Source organism: Lucilia cuprina, chromosome 3 (genome assembly GCF_022045245.1).
Source record: "Lucilia cuprina isolate Lc7/37 chromosome 3, ASM2204524v1, whole genome shotgun sequence".
NCBI lineage: Eukaryota > Metazoa > Arthropoda > Insecta > Diptera > Calliphoridae > Lucilia > Lucilia cuprina.
In genome coordinates, this window is record NC_060951.1 from 61,909,001 (window position 1) to 61,927,328 (window position 18,328).

Below are 18,328 nucleotides of genomic sequence, written 5' to 3' on the forward strand. Positions count from 1 at the left end.
TGTAAACAAAAATAACTCACCACACCAAAAAAAATGTTTATTTTGATAAAACAGCTGTTACGGTTTGTTTTATTTTTCGTCGGGTTGTTTTCTTTATGTGCGTAAAAAAGTTTATCAACAAAAGCTTCCAAGTAGGGTCCTATAGTTAAAACGAAAGTCGACTTTTCTACTTTTTGCATTTAGTTAAAAGTCGACTTTTTGCATTTTATACAAAGTCGTTTTTTCGACTTTAAATATTTTATAAATAGTCGACTTATTCCGATTTTTCGACTTACCGACTATATTCGACTTTTTTGACTAATTTTTTACTTTTTTTAGAGCTTTTCCACTTATTTTAGAGGTTTTGATTTTTTTACACTTTTTATAAAAGTTTAGACTTTTTTTGACTCTTTTCTCCTATTTTCGAGTTTTAGACTTTTTAAATTTTTTTCGACTTTTGACTATTTTTAACTTGTTTTACTTTTTTCGAGTTTTTCCAACTATTTTAGAGTTTTTGACTTTTTTCCACTTTTTTTAAAATTTTCGCCAATTTTTGACTTTTTTCTACTATTTTCGAGTTTTCCACTTTTCGATTTTTTTCATAGACGATAGTCGAGTTATCGACTTTTTTGGACAAAAATAGTCGACATCGACTTTTTTCCTCAAAAAGTCGTCTGTTCGATTATTTGAAAGTCGATTTATGGAACCCTAGTGTACCGGCACTACGTAGTTTCTAAAACAGAAGTTTCTATTTGTGGACATTAATGAAAATCTAAAAAGAGAATTAAGAAAGAGTTTCTCAACAAAAGCTTCCAAACAGAAGTTTCTATTTGTGGACATTAATGAAAATTCTAAAGAGAATTAAGAAAGAGTTTCTCAACAAAAGCTTCCAAGTGTGGAGAGATGAATGACATTCCTTCTATTTCTTCCCTCAAAAAAGTTTCCTATTGTAGACCGGCACTAAGGAAACCATCACATATTGAGAGAAAATACGAATGCAAAAATTTACAGTCGTATCGTTCTCTTCATTCACCGAACTTAATTAAATAAAAAGTATTAAGAAATAAGTTTCAGGACGGGTTTCTTACTACTCAGTTAAATTAGGCTTAACTTGCTGTTAGATTAAACTCAGAACAAATTTAGGCGGACCTTAACCGATTATTGTGTTTTTCAGTTATGGATTTAAGTTCAGTTACCTATGTTAGTATTGTCAGCTTTTCACTCAAAAACATAAACAATGAACAGCTGTTTTTTGCAAATAATACTTTTGCAAAATAAAATATTTTGGAAAATTTTTAAATAAACATTTAAAACAATAATAAATAAAACAAAAGAAATCAGAAAACTGCAAATTTACTTAAAATAATAAGTTTTTCTTCTTCCGAAATCATTGTTTTATTGTTTTTGTTAATTGTGTGTTCTCACCTATAACAGAAGTTTAATTGGCCAATAGCACTCAGTTAAACTAAGATAATAATTAACTTTGCTGATTGCTGAAAAACACGAAACATATATTGAACCAGGTTTAACTAAAGAATGAAGATTATCTTTATCAGAAAAACTCGCCCTAAGTAACTTGAAAAACGCGAAACATATATTAAACCAGGTTTAACCAAAGAATTAAGATTATCTTAATCAGAAAACCCCGCCCTTAAAATATTAACTTTTTCAGTTAAAAAATGGTTTGATTTCATAATCTGATCTAGAGAACATTTTATATTTTGAATTAATTTTAGTATTTTATATCAAAACTTTTGAAATTACTGAAAATTACGTGTTTTTAATATAAATCAATTAATAAATTTACAACTTACCTTTTTTCCATCAGTTTATTGAAATATATCTTGCAAATTATTTATAATACAAAAAAATTTTTCGATTTTTATTTTTTAAAATATGTCTTAACTGAAACTTAATTAAAATTAATGCATTAAAATTTCCGTTTGCACCAGTCGTTTATTTGTATCGCCTGGCATACGATATGGTACGGTGGCTGCCATATTTGTTAATGCTTTAGCTTTCTGTCGCAAATGTTGTAATTGCTATAATAAAAAAGAAAAGTTTTTAATTAAAGTTTAAAAAAATGGTATAATTTCCAACTTACACTATCTCTGCCTGTATCCAACATTCCGGTATCTTTACCCTTAATGGCCTTATATTGCGAATACAAAATATCCATAGCCGCTAGTAAAATATCAGGATATACTTTACAGATTTCACCACCCAAACGCTTGAAATTATTAATACATTCTTCCAAATCATTCATAGACATAGGCACCAGTTTAGTGTTGGCCAATACCTCGAGAGCAATTTGAAATTTACGCTCATGATAGTAATCGAAAAAGGCTACCAATTCGGTTAATAAATTAAAATTGGCTAGAACTTGAGGTTCACATTCAATGCGACTGCCTCTTAAACGTTCCATAAAATCAGCAGCCATAACAGAAAGACGTTCACGCAACGAACCTTTTTTCGAACTTTGATGAACCACTTGGGAGAGCAAAAGCGATAAATAACGCAGCGACTGACTTTGCATCTGTTAAATGGAAACAAATTGATAAAAAAAACTATTTGAAGAAAAGCAATTAAAAGTCTTTAACTTACACTGGCAATATCAAATAACTTAATGGCATCTTCAAACATGCCTTTGCGCACTAATTCTTCAGCTACCATGCCGGCAGCAGTTCTGGTATCAAAGTCTACACAATCGAATTGTTGAAACAAACCCCTTAAAGCAAGAAAAAAATTAATGAAAAATTACTTATTTTCCTTAAAAAAAAGTGTAACACTTACCCACAGGCCATGCCAGTAGGCATCATTTTACCAAATATTAAATCATAATCACGACATTCCACCGCCAAATCACTAACACACACCAAAAATAAATTGCGACCCTCGGGATCTTTAAGATTACGCAAAAAGAAGAAATATTGTAAAGCCTCGGCCGGATCAGTAATTTCAAATTTCTTTACATACAACATAACCAAACGGGCGATATTTAAGCGGCGCATGGGCACAGGATCCTCAATATCCACCGATACTTTTCGAAACAAAGGGAAAATTTATATTAAAACAATTGTTTTGTTATGTTGAAACTTTACTTACTTAAAGGTTCTTGAACATTACGTGGTCCCGCTATCAAAAACATTTCATTTAAAGCCAAAGCTATATGCACAGCATGAACACGATATTTTTCGGTGCGTGATAAAAACTCAATGGCTGCCTCAAATTGTCCCGTTAAAGCCAAAACTTGAAAATATAAATGTTGCTGTTCACCAGCATTGAAATGTTTTTCACCATATTTTTCCAAAATCATGGTTTGCAAGCCTGAGTAAGTTAAAGCCTCAGAACTTTCGCTGACATCGGTACGCAAAATAGACAACTGAATCCATAGGAAATCATCGGTAGTCTTGGCCACCTCTAAATGCTGTTCATTAGGATCACAACCAGCAATAATGCAATAAACCTTTAGAACGAAAAAAAAAACTTATGAAATGTTTGTTTTTTTTTATAAAATTGTAATAAAAGCTTACCGCTTTTTTATAAGGATCCGTAGAGTTTTTAATTTTATTGCAATAGTGTAATTTAAGTTGACCCTCCAATTTTGAGTTAATTTTTTGTTCTGGCTTATTGACTTTATCTTCCAAGACTTGCATGAAATCCTCATGACCGGCTCTACAATATTAACATAATTTATTAAAGTAAATGTTTGAAAATTCCCTGAAAATCTTACTTACCCTCCCATTTGCATGCATCTTAAGGCCGACTGCAAATCACCACATCTTAGGCAATAGTAGACCATGGGCCACAAAGGCTTACCATCTATGGTCACATCTTGTAGACCAAAACAGTTGCCTTGATTGAATGTTAAGCCCACAAAAGATGAAACCAAATTGAAAATACTTGGTACACCACCTCTCTGAGCCTCTCGCAAATTACCACTGATTATTGTGGTCATATAGACTTTGTAACGATTCTCTAGGTATTTTTTAGCTTGTTCCACAAATTGTGTTACCTGCTGGCGACTTTGCATGGGATCACGATTCCGTGAGACGGGGGTTACATCTACCATATACTTCATAATTTCCCAAATTTCATTAATTTTGGGATCATCAAATGTTTGTGCTACCTTGGCGAATTTTTGTACAAGATTCGGTCGGAAGGCACCTTTGATGACAATGGCATTGTAGTCATAAACTTCGCGAGCATAAGCCATTTCCTAAGAAAAAGAGAAATGTTAAACACAAATGAAATTATTGAGAACACAGAGTGTACAAGAGAGATTGTTTTATTAGCTGAGACAAAAACCACAGAGTCTGTTGTTAACTTAACAGCTGAACTTGAAGTGCAACAGATACATAAGTTGTATTAGTACAGACAAAGACCCAAAAATTGTAACATATCATGTTAACAATTTAACAGAGTATATTAAAAATTTATCATTTTGAGATATTGCAAAAAGTTGCATAAAAAATCAAACAATTCCACAACAAAAAACATATTTTGAACAAATTACTTACAATACGATTGAGACATGAGCGTGTACCAAAGGTTTCATTGATAACCGTTTGTTCTGGCACTTTTTGTATATCAATCCAATTTTGTGAGGGACCCACCAAAGCATTCATCAATTTCATTTTCTCCTGGCGCCATTCCGATTTAATATGCTCCCATTTACGTTTTTGGGCATTCATAAAGGACTGTAATTAAAGAAGACAACAATACCATCAACACTCCAGAATTTGGTTGAAATCCAATAAAACTTACATTTTTATGAACCTCTTCAATAACCGAAAGTATGGCATTTTCTTTTTCATTTTTCAAAAAACTTTGTATATCTGTATCGGCTATGGGATCTAAGGGTTCGAAAGTCTTGCGCGCACTTAACGATTCAAGTTTTTGTGATATCTTAGGCAAATCAATGCCTTTGGAACCCAATAAAATGTGCCTGGAGGTAAATTGCAGTTTAAGTATATATCTATTTTTCATTTCAGATGGTTCATTTTAAACTCACGCTTGTATATCTTGTGCCCCAGTTTGCGTTACACGCGAATGTAATTCCTTGGTGGCCTCTAAAACTTGTGAAATGGTACGCTCCACACGAGGTAGTTCTTCGGAGGTCTGTGTTTCATTGGTTAAACGTTGTGCCTGCTGTAGTAGTGCATTGAAATCCATGGTGTTGTTGTTCTTTAATAGTTTTACTTAATAAATTAACACAAATTCTTTTATAAATTCCGCTTTTTCTATTTTTTCTTTTTTTTTTTGACAAACACCGCTTGTCAGTTTATTGTGTGGTGTTTTGGCGGCTCCTGTCAACAGTGATGCCAGCAGATAATTTTCTGAAATCCCTACGATTATCAGAAAAATCTCTCATTAATATTTTCGCCACCTATTGGAATACAGGATTAACATATATTTTACGGGGTCGCAAAATTATACGTTGGAAATTACAAGCCCTTAAAGAGTTTCGTATTATTAATTTCTAATACATACAATTGACAAAATTAAGAAATATTTACCGTTTTCCCTACATGTGAATTTTTGAAAAAAAAAATCACTTGTCATCACTGCCTGTTGAGGAATTGTCAAATAACAATGATGTAATACAGCGCTTTTGTGTAATAAAATGTACACAGTTCTAGCGATTATTAATGTGTTATGCTAGTTTTATTGAATTTATGAAAAAAGTTATTCTTTTATAGAAAAAAATGTGTTTATAAACATTCTGCAATTTGTTACTAAACTAATACTATACTAAAAAATCTCGTCAAGCGACTGCTGATAAAATTTTTACATAATAAATTCAAATTGCATACCACTATTAGCTTTTATGAACTTTTTTAAAATCAAAACAAACAATAGCTATAAGTGAAATAAATATTGAATTTTATTTTGGTTTTTAACAAAATAGAAAATTATATATAACATTAAATTTTATGTAGTTGTGTATTATTTGATTAATTCATAATTTATTTTTAAAGAATTTAACTAAAATTAAATTAGGTATAGGTACAAGAAAAAACAATATACTTCAAAAGTTTGCATTATATATAAAACTGTAATGCATTCTTTTATGAAATTCATTGAAATTTTGGTTTTTTAAATTTAAGAAAAATATTTATTAAAAACTATTAATAAATTAGTTAAAACTATTTTTTTAATATATTACTAATACTTAATTTAAATATTTCACTAACACTTAATAGAATTTATTAAATGGAAGCCTAATTATAAAAATGAGTTTAAAGTTTGACCTAAGAAATGAAATTTATATGAATTTTTCCAAAACTGAATAAAATTTAAATAACGCGTATTAACATATAAGTAACTTAACTATAACACATTAACATTTGTTTAAACTAACTTATTATTGAAAAGACTGCTCCATAGCACTTACAAGATCATTTTGTTTTTGTTCACATGACTGGGAACAATAGAAATTTAAGCCCACTGTACTAAGATAAGTAGCCTCAGATTCGCAATAACGACACCAGCGTTTACGTTTTATATTTGTTCTTTCCACCTGCATTTGATTGTATTGCTTTTTTAACTCATCGATTTCTTGTTCATTTCGTTGTATCCTTTCTTGCTCAGCCTTAAGACAGGAATTGTAGATGATGGCCAGACGTTTGTAGTCTTTTTTTAAAGTTTTCATAAAGATATAAGCTTTTCTTTGATAATGTTCGAGATCTGATTGCTGTTGTTCTTGAGAGTGGTGTTTAAGATCCGTTTCAGCGGGAGAAATGGACAGACCTTTAACTTTTTTCTTTAAAACTACATCTCCTTGTTGATTTTGTGGTGGATAACATTCTGGAATCTCTGTTGGCACATTAGCTGAGCATTTTTTTGAACTTCGTTTTACATTAAGTTTTTTACATATTTTTGAATTATACTGCTGTGATTTTTGCATTCCACATGTTTCTAGGACTGTTTTGGGATTCTCTACTTCTGTTATATTTTTCTCTTTAGGTTTTTTCTTTTTAATATTTTCTTCGATTGGTTGCTGTAAATGTGAAGACTTTAAATTTTCCTCGCCCTTTTCAACTGCCTTTGTATAATAAATTTCTTTAATTTTACGTTTTTTCTTGACTCTTTCTTCATTTTGTGTCTTTTTTTCTTCATCCAGACCCGCTGTTCCAGTTGCTAATTCAGTATTGGTTAATTTGTTATTTGGTTTTGTTTTGAGCTTTTTCTTTATTAATTTGTTGTTAGTTGTATTATTCATTTTAAAATTCTATTAATTATATCATGTAAGTGGCAAGTTTTAGTTTTCTTTATAAAATTAAAAAAACAACAATAACTGAAGCTTGTAAAGGTAATTTTAATAAGGGGATAGTAGGGGCGTATTTAAAAAATTATAATACGTTTTTTTCAATATGTATTTTAACATCTCAATGTTCGACTTGACAGTTCGATTGTGCTAACAAAATCACCTTCTTCAAATTCGCCTTGTCATATTTTGTAAATAATTTTAAACATGGCGCCGCTGAAATTTTGTAAACAAAGAGCTGCCAGATGGGGATATTTTAAAGATTTTGGAAAAAAGCTCTAAAATTAGAAATAAACAATGTTTATTGTTTAAAAGTTTAAAATTTTTTTAATTGTTAATAAAATTTTTAAATCTTATTTCAAACTTCTACATTTTTTTCCTTTTTGTCATAAACAATTTCCACCCTCAAATGAAAACAAATTCCCCTATTCATATTGAACACCCTTGATTGGGCAACCCTTATCACAAAATCCTGTTTTTAATATTTGGCCGGTCAGTTTGTTGTGGTTGCAACTGCAAGATTTCATTCATAAATTCAGTTATCGATCCGGGGTGGTTGTGTAATGAATAAAATGAAAATTTTTAACGCATACAAATCCTGTGAAATGTGAAAAATTTTAAAAGTTTAAAGAAAAAATTACATGTTTTTCATATAGAATAACAAAACTTAAAAGAAAGATCTATATAATAATAAATAAATAAAATTATATAAAGAAAAAAACGAAAGTGTCCAGTAAATGAAAGAATTTATTAAACAAATAAAATTTGGGTGTTAACCAGACGTTTGATATAAAAAACCACAAGAAAAATGGTTGGTTTATTAAATCCTGTCAAATATGGAGGAAATTTTTATGATTTATATACTTTAAATACAAGAAGGTAATATTTTAAAATAAAAAAACAATAATTTAATAGAAATATTAAAGGTGTCCTTTGAAACTTAAAAAAATCTATGAATAGAAAATTCCTAAAATATGTCTGCTGTCGGCAGACATTATTGATTTTTCCAAAACGACATAAGACTTTTTCAAAGCTAAATCAGATGAAAGAAATGAAAAACAATTTTTAATGCCACTGTTTATTATTAATTAAATTATTTTTATTAGAATTCTTATTAATTTTAAGAGTTTTATTAAAAAAATAATTTGCTAAAAATAAAGGATATTCTTGTGACATACACACAAACAGCTGCCTCTTTTTTTTGTACACACACACATGCACACATTTATTGTCAGCTTGTTTATTTTGTTTGTCAAACTATTCGGTGTGCTTTTTGTTTTGTTTATAGTTTCGGCTTGTTAGCCCAGCTGATAAATTGCATGCATCTGTTTAATGTTTTTGTTTTGTTTTTATAATTTTCGGGTCAATGACCTTTAATTGATTGATAAGTTGCCGGTTTTTTGTGAACTTGCGTACAAAAAGAGACTTGTTGTTTTATGTTTTTGGAAAACTAGGACAAACACCTGTTGTTGTTTATATTTATGTGTGTGTAGGCATGTACATATATAATTGAATTTACAATAAATATTCTAAAAGTAAAAGGGATAAAGTTATACAGACATACCAACTGAATGGTTCTATATAGATTTGAAAATCTTCAACACAAATTAAAAACTAAGAATGTTAAAAAAGAGCAAAACTTAATCTTATTTGTCTTACAGGAAAGTGCAGCCAGATCGCAAATCTATCGGAAAACGTAAAAACAAAGATAAAAAGGCACCCATTGCCATTATAGAGGGAAATCCTGATTTACGCATAGTAAACCCTTTGGATCCGCCGCTCATAAAAGAACAACTCCTATTATGTCCCGCTTTTCCGGTGGCCCATATAGAATTGCAATCAAATGCCTCACAATTTGCTGTATTCTCAGCCATACGTTCCACTGTACTAGAGGCAGAGACTAGACGTTTATTATTCTATGAGCTAAGTGGTAATGTAAGGAATTTACCTCAAATAAACTCAACATGTTGTTTAATGTGTGTTGGCTCCTGTTTGACGGGCAACCAAATGGACTGCTCTTGTCACACTCTAAATGCTTTGCAACAGGCCAACGCGGTGGCTGGTGTGGCACCACAAGTTGCGGCGGGTGAGAAAAGATCTAGACAAGACTCGGCCAATAGTGATGTGGAGTCCGAATCGGAGGAGTGCAGTGAAAAAGAATTAAAAGTGATATCAGTGCCCTTAATAGTGGGTGCTGGATTGAGAAGTTTATTTGAATTGATATCAGAAGCACGTCATATACAGCCCATGCTGTGCTCGAAGGCTTTAAAGGCTTTATTAGATGTAATACAAGGTCAACAGCCGGAATCGTTTAAAAATGAACCGGAGGAATTAATAAATCCTCTATATGACTTATTGCTCGATTTGGCCACCATGTCGGCAGCAGAAAGTGTGGCTACACCGATTGCATCGGAGACCGATTGGTCTGCTGTGGCTTGTTCGGCTTTAGTGGGTCTCTGCATTGCTAGAGGAGATACCGGTAAAATGCTTAAGGCCATAGCGGCTTTAATCATGTCTCCAAGACATTTATCCTCACAACGCATACAAATGCCGGCAGTTTTAGGCATGTTGCAACGTACTGTAATAAGCGCTGCCTTGGGCAAACCTACCTGTCCAGATTTTTATACTAAAGGCGTGCCAGTTAACTCGTTAGTAGATGAGGTATTGTTAAAAACAAAAATATTTGTTTAGACTGTTTAAAATTTTTGTTTTTTATATTTTTTGTAGTTTGTTATTAAAGCTCCTATGTGTGGTTTTACTGAACCGGCTTTAGCCTCGGATGGTACATATTTATATTTGTTATTGGGAGGTGCTTTATTGAAAATCGGCACTGGCTATAATGGCTCTTTTAAGGGTCATATTTACATGCAAAATGATGAATTTACCAAAGAAAAGACCGGATGGTTGGGTTTTAGCAATGGTCAGCTGTATTATAGACGCAATTCCAAACGTAATGCTGATCATTTGCATTTAGTTAATACCGAATCTTTGACTATTAAAAGTATGAATCCAGTTAATATGTTGCCCATAAGAGAAGGTTTTAATTATACTCTATTTACGGATGAGGATTCACTTAATGCTATTTGCACTAATCGCGATGTAAGTTGGAATGGATTTTAAAGCAAGATAAAATAGTTTTCATGTTTTTCTTTTTTCAGGACACTTTGGTAGTGCGCCGTTTGAATATCTGCCATCAAAATAGGTCCACTGAACGAGACAATTCCATACCCGTGGAGTTGCCTTTACAATTATCACGCAAACGTTTTCGTACTTTAGGTTATGCCACCTTTGAGGAGGAAGTTTTAAATCAAAATCAAATATTAAAGATACAAGCTTCTTATAACATATTTGAGCCTAAAATTCCCAATGATGTGGATTTGCAGGAAATCGTTTGTGGCAAAGAGTTTGGTTTGGTTAGTGCCACTAATGGTAAAGTTTTCTATTATGGTAAATCGGTGGCCTTGGGTTTAAAATCCGTGGGACGTACACCCATTATGAAATTAACCGAATTAATAATTTCCAAAATATCACGTATAACCCATATAGCGGTGGGTCATGATGGCATACATGCTTTGTTGGTAAATGATGATGGTACAGTGTATTTTGCTGGCACCGCCAGAAGAGGTGAAGATGGTGACATTTCCAAGAATAGACGTCAACCCAAAGCAGTTAAACCAAAGAAAATGACAAAAATTGAGGGACATTTTATTGTGCAGGCGGCTTGTAATAATGGTACCTCTGCTTTTGTTACCAAAACTGGTAAATTAATCATGTTTGGCAAGGATACCGTGCACTGTGATGCCCAGGGTTTTGTTAGTGATTTCTCCGATCAACATATACAAAAAGTTGCCTTGGGTAAGGCCCATTGTGTGGCCCTAAATGCCAAGGGTCAAGTGTTTACTTTTGGCCTTAATAACAAGGGACAATGTGGTCATGTTTATAATAAAACTAAAGATGCTGGTGTTTCGTCTTCGGTGGATAGTGGTTCGGGAAAGTCATCGACTCCTTTGAAGAAATTAAAATTTGATTTTTCTAATCTTTGTGATTATGATGATCATAATGTTATACAGGGCCAGTGTAGAGTTTGTGTGGTTTGTCGTGAATGTAGCGGCTATAACGTGTCCTGTGTATCGGCTTTAAATGTTCCCTTCGAGGAAAGAGTTGCCGGAGCGTAAGTTATTTTAAAAGATTTGAAAATTCTTGATATTTTTTCTTGTATACTAATCTGTTTATGTGTATTTAATTTAAAGTCCTTGTGCTTGTGGACATGGTGATGCTGGCTGCTCAAAATGTGGTCTGTGTGCCTCCTGCATTGCTGTACAGGAAGCTGAAAATGGTAATTATAGTTTAAATCTTTTCAGGGAAAACGATTGAACGTGACTTTAATGTTTAATGTTTAAATTCTCTTTCAGTTTCTGACTCCAAAGATACGAATAAACAACTTAATCGTCAGCGTTCCAAAAGTCTTATAATGCGTCGCAAAGAAAAGAAAATCGCTGATGAGGCTTCTAGTCATGCTGAAGAGAATCCACCTCGAGTGGCTCCTTTAGCACCACAACTGCTTAGCATGCCCTCTACCTCACCGGTGGTACAAGTATCTTGTGGTTTACATCATACCGTTGTACTCACCCTTTCCGGTGAAGTATACGCCTTTGGTAGCAATCAATTTGGTCAATTAGGTACTGGGGATATGCAGCCAGTTAGTGGTCCTGTGCGCATAAATGTAGCAGGAAATGTTTGTCAAGTGGCTGCTGGCAGTAATCACACTGTATTGTTAACTTATAAAGGTTTAGTTTATACCTTTGGTAATTTTCAAAAGGGTCAACTTGGACGTTTGCCTCATGATTTTCAACAAAAGGGTTCCAGCAGTGCCGACAGAGATAAGGCAAATAATCCTGTCAGCTTAAGAGAAGCTTTGGGTAATAACGAACCGGCTCCGGAGAAACCCACAGTGGCCCAGTTAATAGCTCAAAGGCAAAAGATATTGTGGCATTGCACTCCAGGAGTTGTATTGTAAGTTTTGCCATTAACTTTGTTTGTATAATAGAATTAAATAATATTTTCTTTCAGCGGTATTGGTCCCAGTTTTGGTAAAAAAGCCACCTGGATAGGAGCCAGTGGTGATCAGACATTTATCAAAGTCGATGAGTCTCTCATAACAACACAAATGTTGCCAAAAATGAATGTGGCCGCCAATAAGAAAACTATTTGTAAGTTGTTAAAAATATTCTATTTTCTTTTCCAAAATTTATTAACATTTCTTTTCAGTAATGATTCCCACCATACCATTAACATTCCATGCCATTTCCATAAATCGTCGTGATGGCAATTGTACTGCCCACTATTTCAATCAAGTTGATTTTGTTAAAATGGAACATGCCAATAAACCCAAACTAGTACCGGAAGTTAATCAAAATGTTGATCAGAATATGGTACAAATGGGTCCCTCCTCCTCTTCGAATGCCATAAATGAGCAAATGTCACGCAGCATGCATGAGGCTAGAAATCAATTATTTGATTTACAAGATAATCACATGCATAATGCATCTTCTTCGACTCGTAAAGACAGACACCGTGGTTCTTTAAATACCATCTCGGCTGGTTCACTTAACACAGCAATGCCTTCTTCGGTGGTTTTAAGTGATAAAAGTTATTCAAAGTTGGCGTTTGCTATGGATCCTATGTACAATGTTTTATGGGTTTATGATAGTAATCAGAAGAGGGTTTTAAGCTATAATGTTTTGGCCAGTGAGATAATGGCAACAGCAGTGGTAAAATTAAATCTATTTTAAACTCACTATAGTTTATATAATATTTATTCTCTTTTTTATAGAATTGTTCTAATTATCATGCTTTATTGACTCCGGAATTGTCTTTACCAAATAAATTTGATTCACGCATCTCACGTTTACATGCTTCTCTAAATCTTTTGGCTTGTTTGGATGTGTTGACGTCAGCTCAGGATGTGATGTAATTTGTTTAAGTTGAATGTTAAAATTTTTACTAATTAGTTTCAATTTTAGCCCCGCTTGTTTTGAGGATGTTACACCCAAAGAGGCCAATCAAAATAAGGATACCAAAGATAATCAATATCAGGTGGTTAATCGGTTCGATAATTTCGGTGGCGGTTGGGGTTATTCTGGTCATAGTGTAGAGGCTATTCGTTTTTCAGCCGATACCGATGTGGTGATTTGTAAGTAACATTTTCAGTTCTAGTTCGGTTCTAGATTAGTTCCAGTTCAGTTCTAGTTCAGTTCTAGTTCAGTTTTAGTTCAGTTCTAGTTCAGTTCTAGTTCAGTTCTAGTTCAGTTCTAGTTCAGTTCTAGTACAGTTCTAGTTCAGTTCTAGTTCAGTTCTAGTTCAGTTCTAGTTCAGTTCTAGTTCAGTTCTAGTTCAGTTCTAGTTCAGTTCTAGTTCAGTTCTAGTTCAGTTCTAGTTCAGTTCTAGTTCAGTTCTAGTTCAGTTCTAGTTCAGTTCTAGTTCAGTTCTAGTTCAGTTCAGTTCTAGTTCAGTTCTAGTTCAGTTCTAGTTCAGTTCTAGTTCAGTTCTAGTTCAGTTCTAGTTCAGTTCTAGTTCAGTTCTAGTTCAGTTCTAGTTCAGTTCTAGTTCAGTTCTAGTTCAGTTCTAGTTCAGTTCTAGTTCAGTTCTAGTTCAGTTCTAGTTCAGTTCTAGTTCAGTTCTAGTTCAGTTGTAGTTCAGTTGCAGTTCAGTTCTAGTTCAGTTCTAGTTCAGTTCTAGTTCAGTTCTAGTTCAGTTCTAGTTCAGTTCTAGTTCAGTTCTAGTTCAGTTCTAGTTCAGTTCTAGTTCAGTTCTAGTTCAGTTCTAGTTCAGTTCTAGTTCAGTTCTAGTTCAGTTCTAGTTCAGTTGTAGTTCAGTTGCAGTTCAGTTCTAGTTCAGTTCTAGTTCAGTTCTAGTTCAGTTCTAGTTCAGTTCTAGTTCAGTTCTAGTTCAGTTCTAGTTCAGTTCTAGTTCAGTTCTAGTTCAGTTCTAGTTCAGTTCTAGTTCAGTTCTAGTTCAGTTCTAGTTCAGTTCTAGTTCAGTTCTAGTTCAGTTCTAGTTCAGTTTTAGTTCAGTTCTAGTTCAGTTCTAGTTTAGTTCTAGTTCAGTTCTAGTTCAGTTCTAGTTCAGTTCTAGTTCAGTTCTAGTTCAGTTCTAGTTCAGTTCTAGTTCAGTTCCAGATCAGTTCGAGTTCAGTTCCAATTCAGTTTAGTTTAGTTTAGTTCCTCCTCTTTAAATTTATCAATATTTAAATTTTTCTTTTTATGTCTTTTTCTCTTTCTAGATGGCTTTGGCATGTTTGGAGGACGTGGAGAATACTCCTGCAAACTTAAACTTTACGACATGGGTTCAGACGGTGGTGGTTATGAAAAGGAAGGCACACTCATCAGTGAAACTAAAGAAGTTCCCTTTGAATGTCCAGCTCGCAGTAAATTTCATATTTTATTACCCAAACCCATTAATACCACAGCAGGAAGATGGTATTTGGTATGGGCACGTATAGCAGGACCCTCTTCAGATTGTGGTTCATGTGGCCAGGCAACTGTTACCACCGAAGATCAGGTGGTCTTTACTTTTAAATCATCTAAGAAAGCCAACAATGGTACTGATGTTAATTCGGGACAAATACCAGCCATACTTTATCGTTTAGTAACCCAGGAAACTAAACCTTCAACGGCTCCCGTTGATATAGATCCTGTGAAAAGGGTAACCAAAGAGTTTGCCAATTCAGTGACCAAGGAATGCTTTGAAAGCTTAGTATTAATGTTAAATTGGTCTTGGGAAGCTTTTAAAAGTTATTTACGCGAACAGCGCGATATGTCACATCAGTTACAAGTAAAACAATCGTTGGAATATTTAATACACGTAAATAAATCCTGTTTGAGATTGTTGAGAAAATATACCAATGAAATTTATCCACAATATGGACAAACCGATGAAATAGCAGAATATATATCAAGTGGAACACAAAAGCCCTTAAGTAATCGTACCGAGAAAGATATTAGTAAATTTACTAAACCTTATAATTCAATAACCAAATATTTCAATGATAATAACATTGGAGGCAGTCAGATGACCATGAGAAAATCCAATATGGAAAACATACAATTGGCAGAGTGTATTGGTAACGTGAGGGCCATGTTGATAGGCATCTTTTGTGATGATTTATTCCAGGATATAACGAATGATGAAGCTTTAAGCATGGCTTTGGAGATACTGGATGAATGTCACATTAGTTTTGTGGCTTGTTTTGGAGTGTTCTATCCCACTTCCACTTTGAAATGGAATTGTTTGTGTGATTTATTATCAGAAATGGATAAGGTGAGAAGAATTAATGCTGCAGAATAAAAGTTATAATTAATTATTTTATTTCCATTTTCAGCAAGGTACTTTACACTCACGTCTATTGAGTGCCATTTTGGCAGGATTATGCTCACCAACGGTTAAACTGCGTTCTACCTTTGCTTTGCTTAGCCAGGGAGGCGATCGTCAATCCATTATTAGCCCTAGTGATAATTCTGGTTTACCAATGCTTTCATCTACTGATTCTCATCAATATCCCATTTTAGTTGAGCAAATGATTTATCGTACACAACAGGAAAAACGAGATTTTCTTAGTAACTCATGGACTTTTAAGGACGTTTTAATGCGTTTATTGGATATTATTGCAAATCCTATTCGAGATCGTTTGGAAAACATCTACAATCGCAGTGTCCACTATAATTACTCTAGTAGCAGTTTCTGTTCCAAAGATTTCAATCAGGGTCTTATCGATAATTGTTGTCATTTGTTGGCGCGAGTGCTGGCGGAAATTGTCTATCAAACGGCAATAGGAGATGTAAGTTATTTGAATTGTTGTTCCTGTTACCTTCTTTACAAAAGTATTTTTCATGGGCCATGTTTGTAGTCCAGACTTTAATGCAGACTATAGTCCAGTCTATAGTCCAAACTATAGTCCATACTAAAGTCAAGTCCATAGACTATGGTCTGGATTATTGTCCAGACAATAGTCCAAAACATTGTCTTCTAAAACTTCTTCTTTAAAATAATTTTTCTTACTTCATGACTTTAGTACGACAAAATGTTTATACCACCACGAACTTTACATTCGTCTGGCTCACGTTTTGGACGCTGTGATCAAAGTCGCACTTGGAATACAGGCAGCTTTGGCCCTGATGCTATAGCCTTCTCCGTTGATCGTTCTGGCATTGCCATAGCCGGTTGTATGGTTTACTCGGGTTCTGGCAGTTATGAATATCAACTAGAGCTCTTATATGATAATTCCGGAGATGTACAGCAACCTTTGCAGCAGCAACAACATAAATGGGAAACTTTGGAATCTGTATCGGGTACTTACGATCAGGCTGCAGTACAAAATGATATGGCAGAAATAAAATTTGAAAGATCAGTGTTGATTAAGGAAAACACTCGCTACGCGTTAAGATTTTGCTCTCAGGGTCATCGAACCTGTTCGGGAGATGGAGGCATGCCTTCTATACGAGGCCCTTGCGGCACTACATTTCATTTCTATGCTTGTGATTTGAGTTTTAATGGTACTAATGCCCATCGTGGTCAAATACCTTGCATACTCTACTATAGTACACCCATTAAACAAGATTCCAATGCTACAGGCAACACAGCTAGTTCTAACTGTCCCCTAAATGGTGCTAACGATACTACTTCTCTTAGCAATGAAATAACCATGCGCGATACCGCTTTACAAATAGCTACCGATATCACCAAAAAGTGTACCGAACTTTTGGTATTAGCACGCAATACTTTAGCCGCTTCCTTATCACCCTCAGACAATTCTTCAAATCATTCACAGACCATAGATTCAGAACATAATATAACACCTATTGAAGAACATATGGATATTAATTGGGCCAATAATTCGCGCACTTCTCATCTACCCGCCGAAGCTGGTGGCATATCAGCCGCTAGAGATTTATCCAAACGTTTGGAATCTTTTTCAAAAGGTATTATAGAAACTTTGAAATTTGAAAAGAGATCCACAAATCCCTTTGAAATGGAAATTGAAATTGGTGCCACTGAGATTCATCCCAAAGACATAATGATTGAGGAAAGTTCTTCTATACATGATTTGAATTTCCGTAATGGCCAGATTACTAAGTTTAATGGTAATGAACGTGTTGGTGCTGAAGCAGTGGAAAGTTTAATGGGTGCTTCTCAATATAATCCGGCGGGACTTATAGGTCGAGTTGATTCGGAGGATACACCCGCACAAATGGCAGCTAGTCAAATTTTGGATGTTTTCAATGTGGCTTCATCGAATCTCTTTCATACTCTGTTGCCGTTGGTTTATGCTCATATTGCAAATTTGGCTTGTAATGATGCTAAGGTGAGTTTTTGAAAAGCCTTAAAAATCTTTAATCTTTTTGTTTTTAATAACCTCATACTCCCTCCAGAGCTCCGTTCAAATATTAGGACTAATCAAAGACATATTACCACACATTGCCGCTCTCAATCAACTAAGTGCCACAAAAGATGCCAGCAATCAAACCAACATAACAGTGCCACGCCTACGACCTGTCTTCGAATCAATCAATAAAAAGCTAGAACTTATCAATAACGAAGAATGCGGTAATGCTTTAAATGCCACCGATGCCATCAATCAACTGCAACCATCCAATGATAATCCACCAAGTGAGGTGCCTACAACCAGCAATCATTATTGTGTAGTGGAAAGTGAACATCCCTATAGAAGTGCATCAATCAATTGTTATCGCGTTGAATTTCCACCCTGTGTACAATGGTTGACTATTGAATTTGATGCCCAATGTGGTACCGCTCAATTGGAAGATTATTTATTGGTCTCTTTGCCTGTTCGACCGATGACGAGTACGGAAACGACACCAGTCAATGAAGATTATTATGATATATTGGATAATAATGTCAAGAGCAATAGAGGTGTTCAAAGTAAAAGTGCCAATCTAATGAGTGCTTGTTATAAGTTATCGGCCCAAAAAGAGGGTCAACAGAAAAATGAACCCGATTGGTTTGTGGTGAAAAAATTCAATACGTAAGTTGTTTAGTACAGAAGCACGGACAGGAGTGAAT

At 34.1% G+C, this 18,328-nt stretch overlaps 3 protein-coding genes across 3 annotated transcripts in view; 1 reads left to right on the top strand and 2 right to left on the bottom strand.

Annotated features, from left to right (window-relative positions):
- Nucleotides 1-1,833: 1,833 nt before the first annotated feature.
- Nucleotides 1,834-5,421, bottom strand: LOC111675315 (nuclear pore complex protein Nup93-1-like). The gene is made up of 10 exons (XM_023436045.2): nt 4,994-5,421; nt 4,747-4,927; nt 4,500-4,679; nt 3,717-4,198; nt 3,513-3,654; nt 3,085-3,445; nt 2,773-3,019; nt 2,584-2,707; nt 2,084-2,515; nt 1,834-2,021 (listed from the first exon to the last, which is right to left on the bottom strand). Exons 1-10 carry the CDS (start codon nt 5,152-5,154, stop codon nt 1,902-1,904), a joined length of 2,430 nt encoding a protein of 809 aa, XP_023291813.1. The 5' UTR covers nt 5,155-5,421; the 3' UTR covers nt 1,834-1,901.
- Nucleotides 5,422-6,346: 925 nt separating this feature from the next.
- LOC124419018 (zinc finger MYND domain-containing protein 11-like) lies at nt 6,347-7,682 on the bottom strand. The gene is made up of 2 exons (XM_046947134.1): nt 7,620-7,682; nt 6,347-7,165 (listed from the first exon to the last, which is right to left on the bottom strand). Exons 1-2 carry the CDS (start codon nt 7,680-7,682, stop codon nt 6,347-6,349), a joined length of 882 nt encoding a protein of 293 aa, XP_046803090.1.
- A 207-nt stretch (nt 7,683-7,889) lies between these two features.
- LOC111675316 (E3 ubiquitin-protein ligase highwire) overlaps nt 7,890-18,328 on the top strand; it is a 73,909-nt gene continuing 63,470 nt past the window's right edge. Inside the window, exons 1-14 of the mRNA XM_023436046.2 lie at nt 7,890-8,128; nt 8,911-9,910; nt 9,977-10,348; nt 10,408-11,420; nt 11,500-11,585; nt 11,662-12,262; nt 12,320-12,459; nt 12,518-13,020; nt 13,083-13,219; nt 13,273-13,442; nt 14,532-15,568; nt 15,630-16,085; nt 16,320-17,609; nt 17,677-18,290. Coding sequence (XP_023291814.2) covers nt 8,058-8,128; nt 8,911-9,910; nt 9,977-10,348; nt 10,408-11,420; nt 11,500-11,585; nt 11,662-12,262; nt 12,320-12,459; nt 12,518-13,020; nt 13,083-13,219; nt 13,273-13,442; nt 14,532-15,568; nt 15,630-16,085; nt 16,320-17,609; nt 17,677-18,290 — 7,490 coding nt within the window. The 5' untranslated portion in view covers nt 7,890-8,057. The remainder of the gene's footprint in view (nt 8,129-8,910; nt 9,911-9,976; nt 10,349-10,407; nt 11,421-11,499; nt 11,586-11,661; nt 12,263-12,319; nt 12,460-12,517; nt 13,021-13,082; nt 13,220-13,272; nt 13,443-14,531; nt 15,569-15,629; nt 16,086-16,319; nt 17,610-17,676; nt 18,291-18,328) is intronic.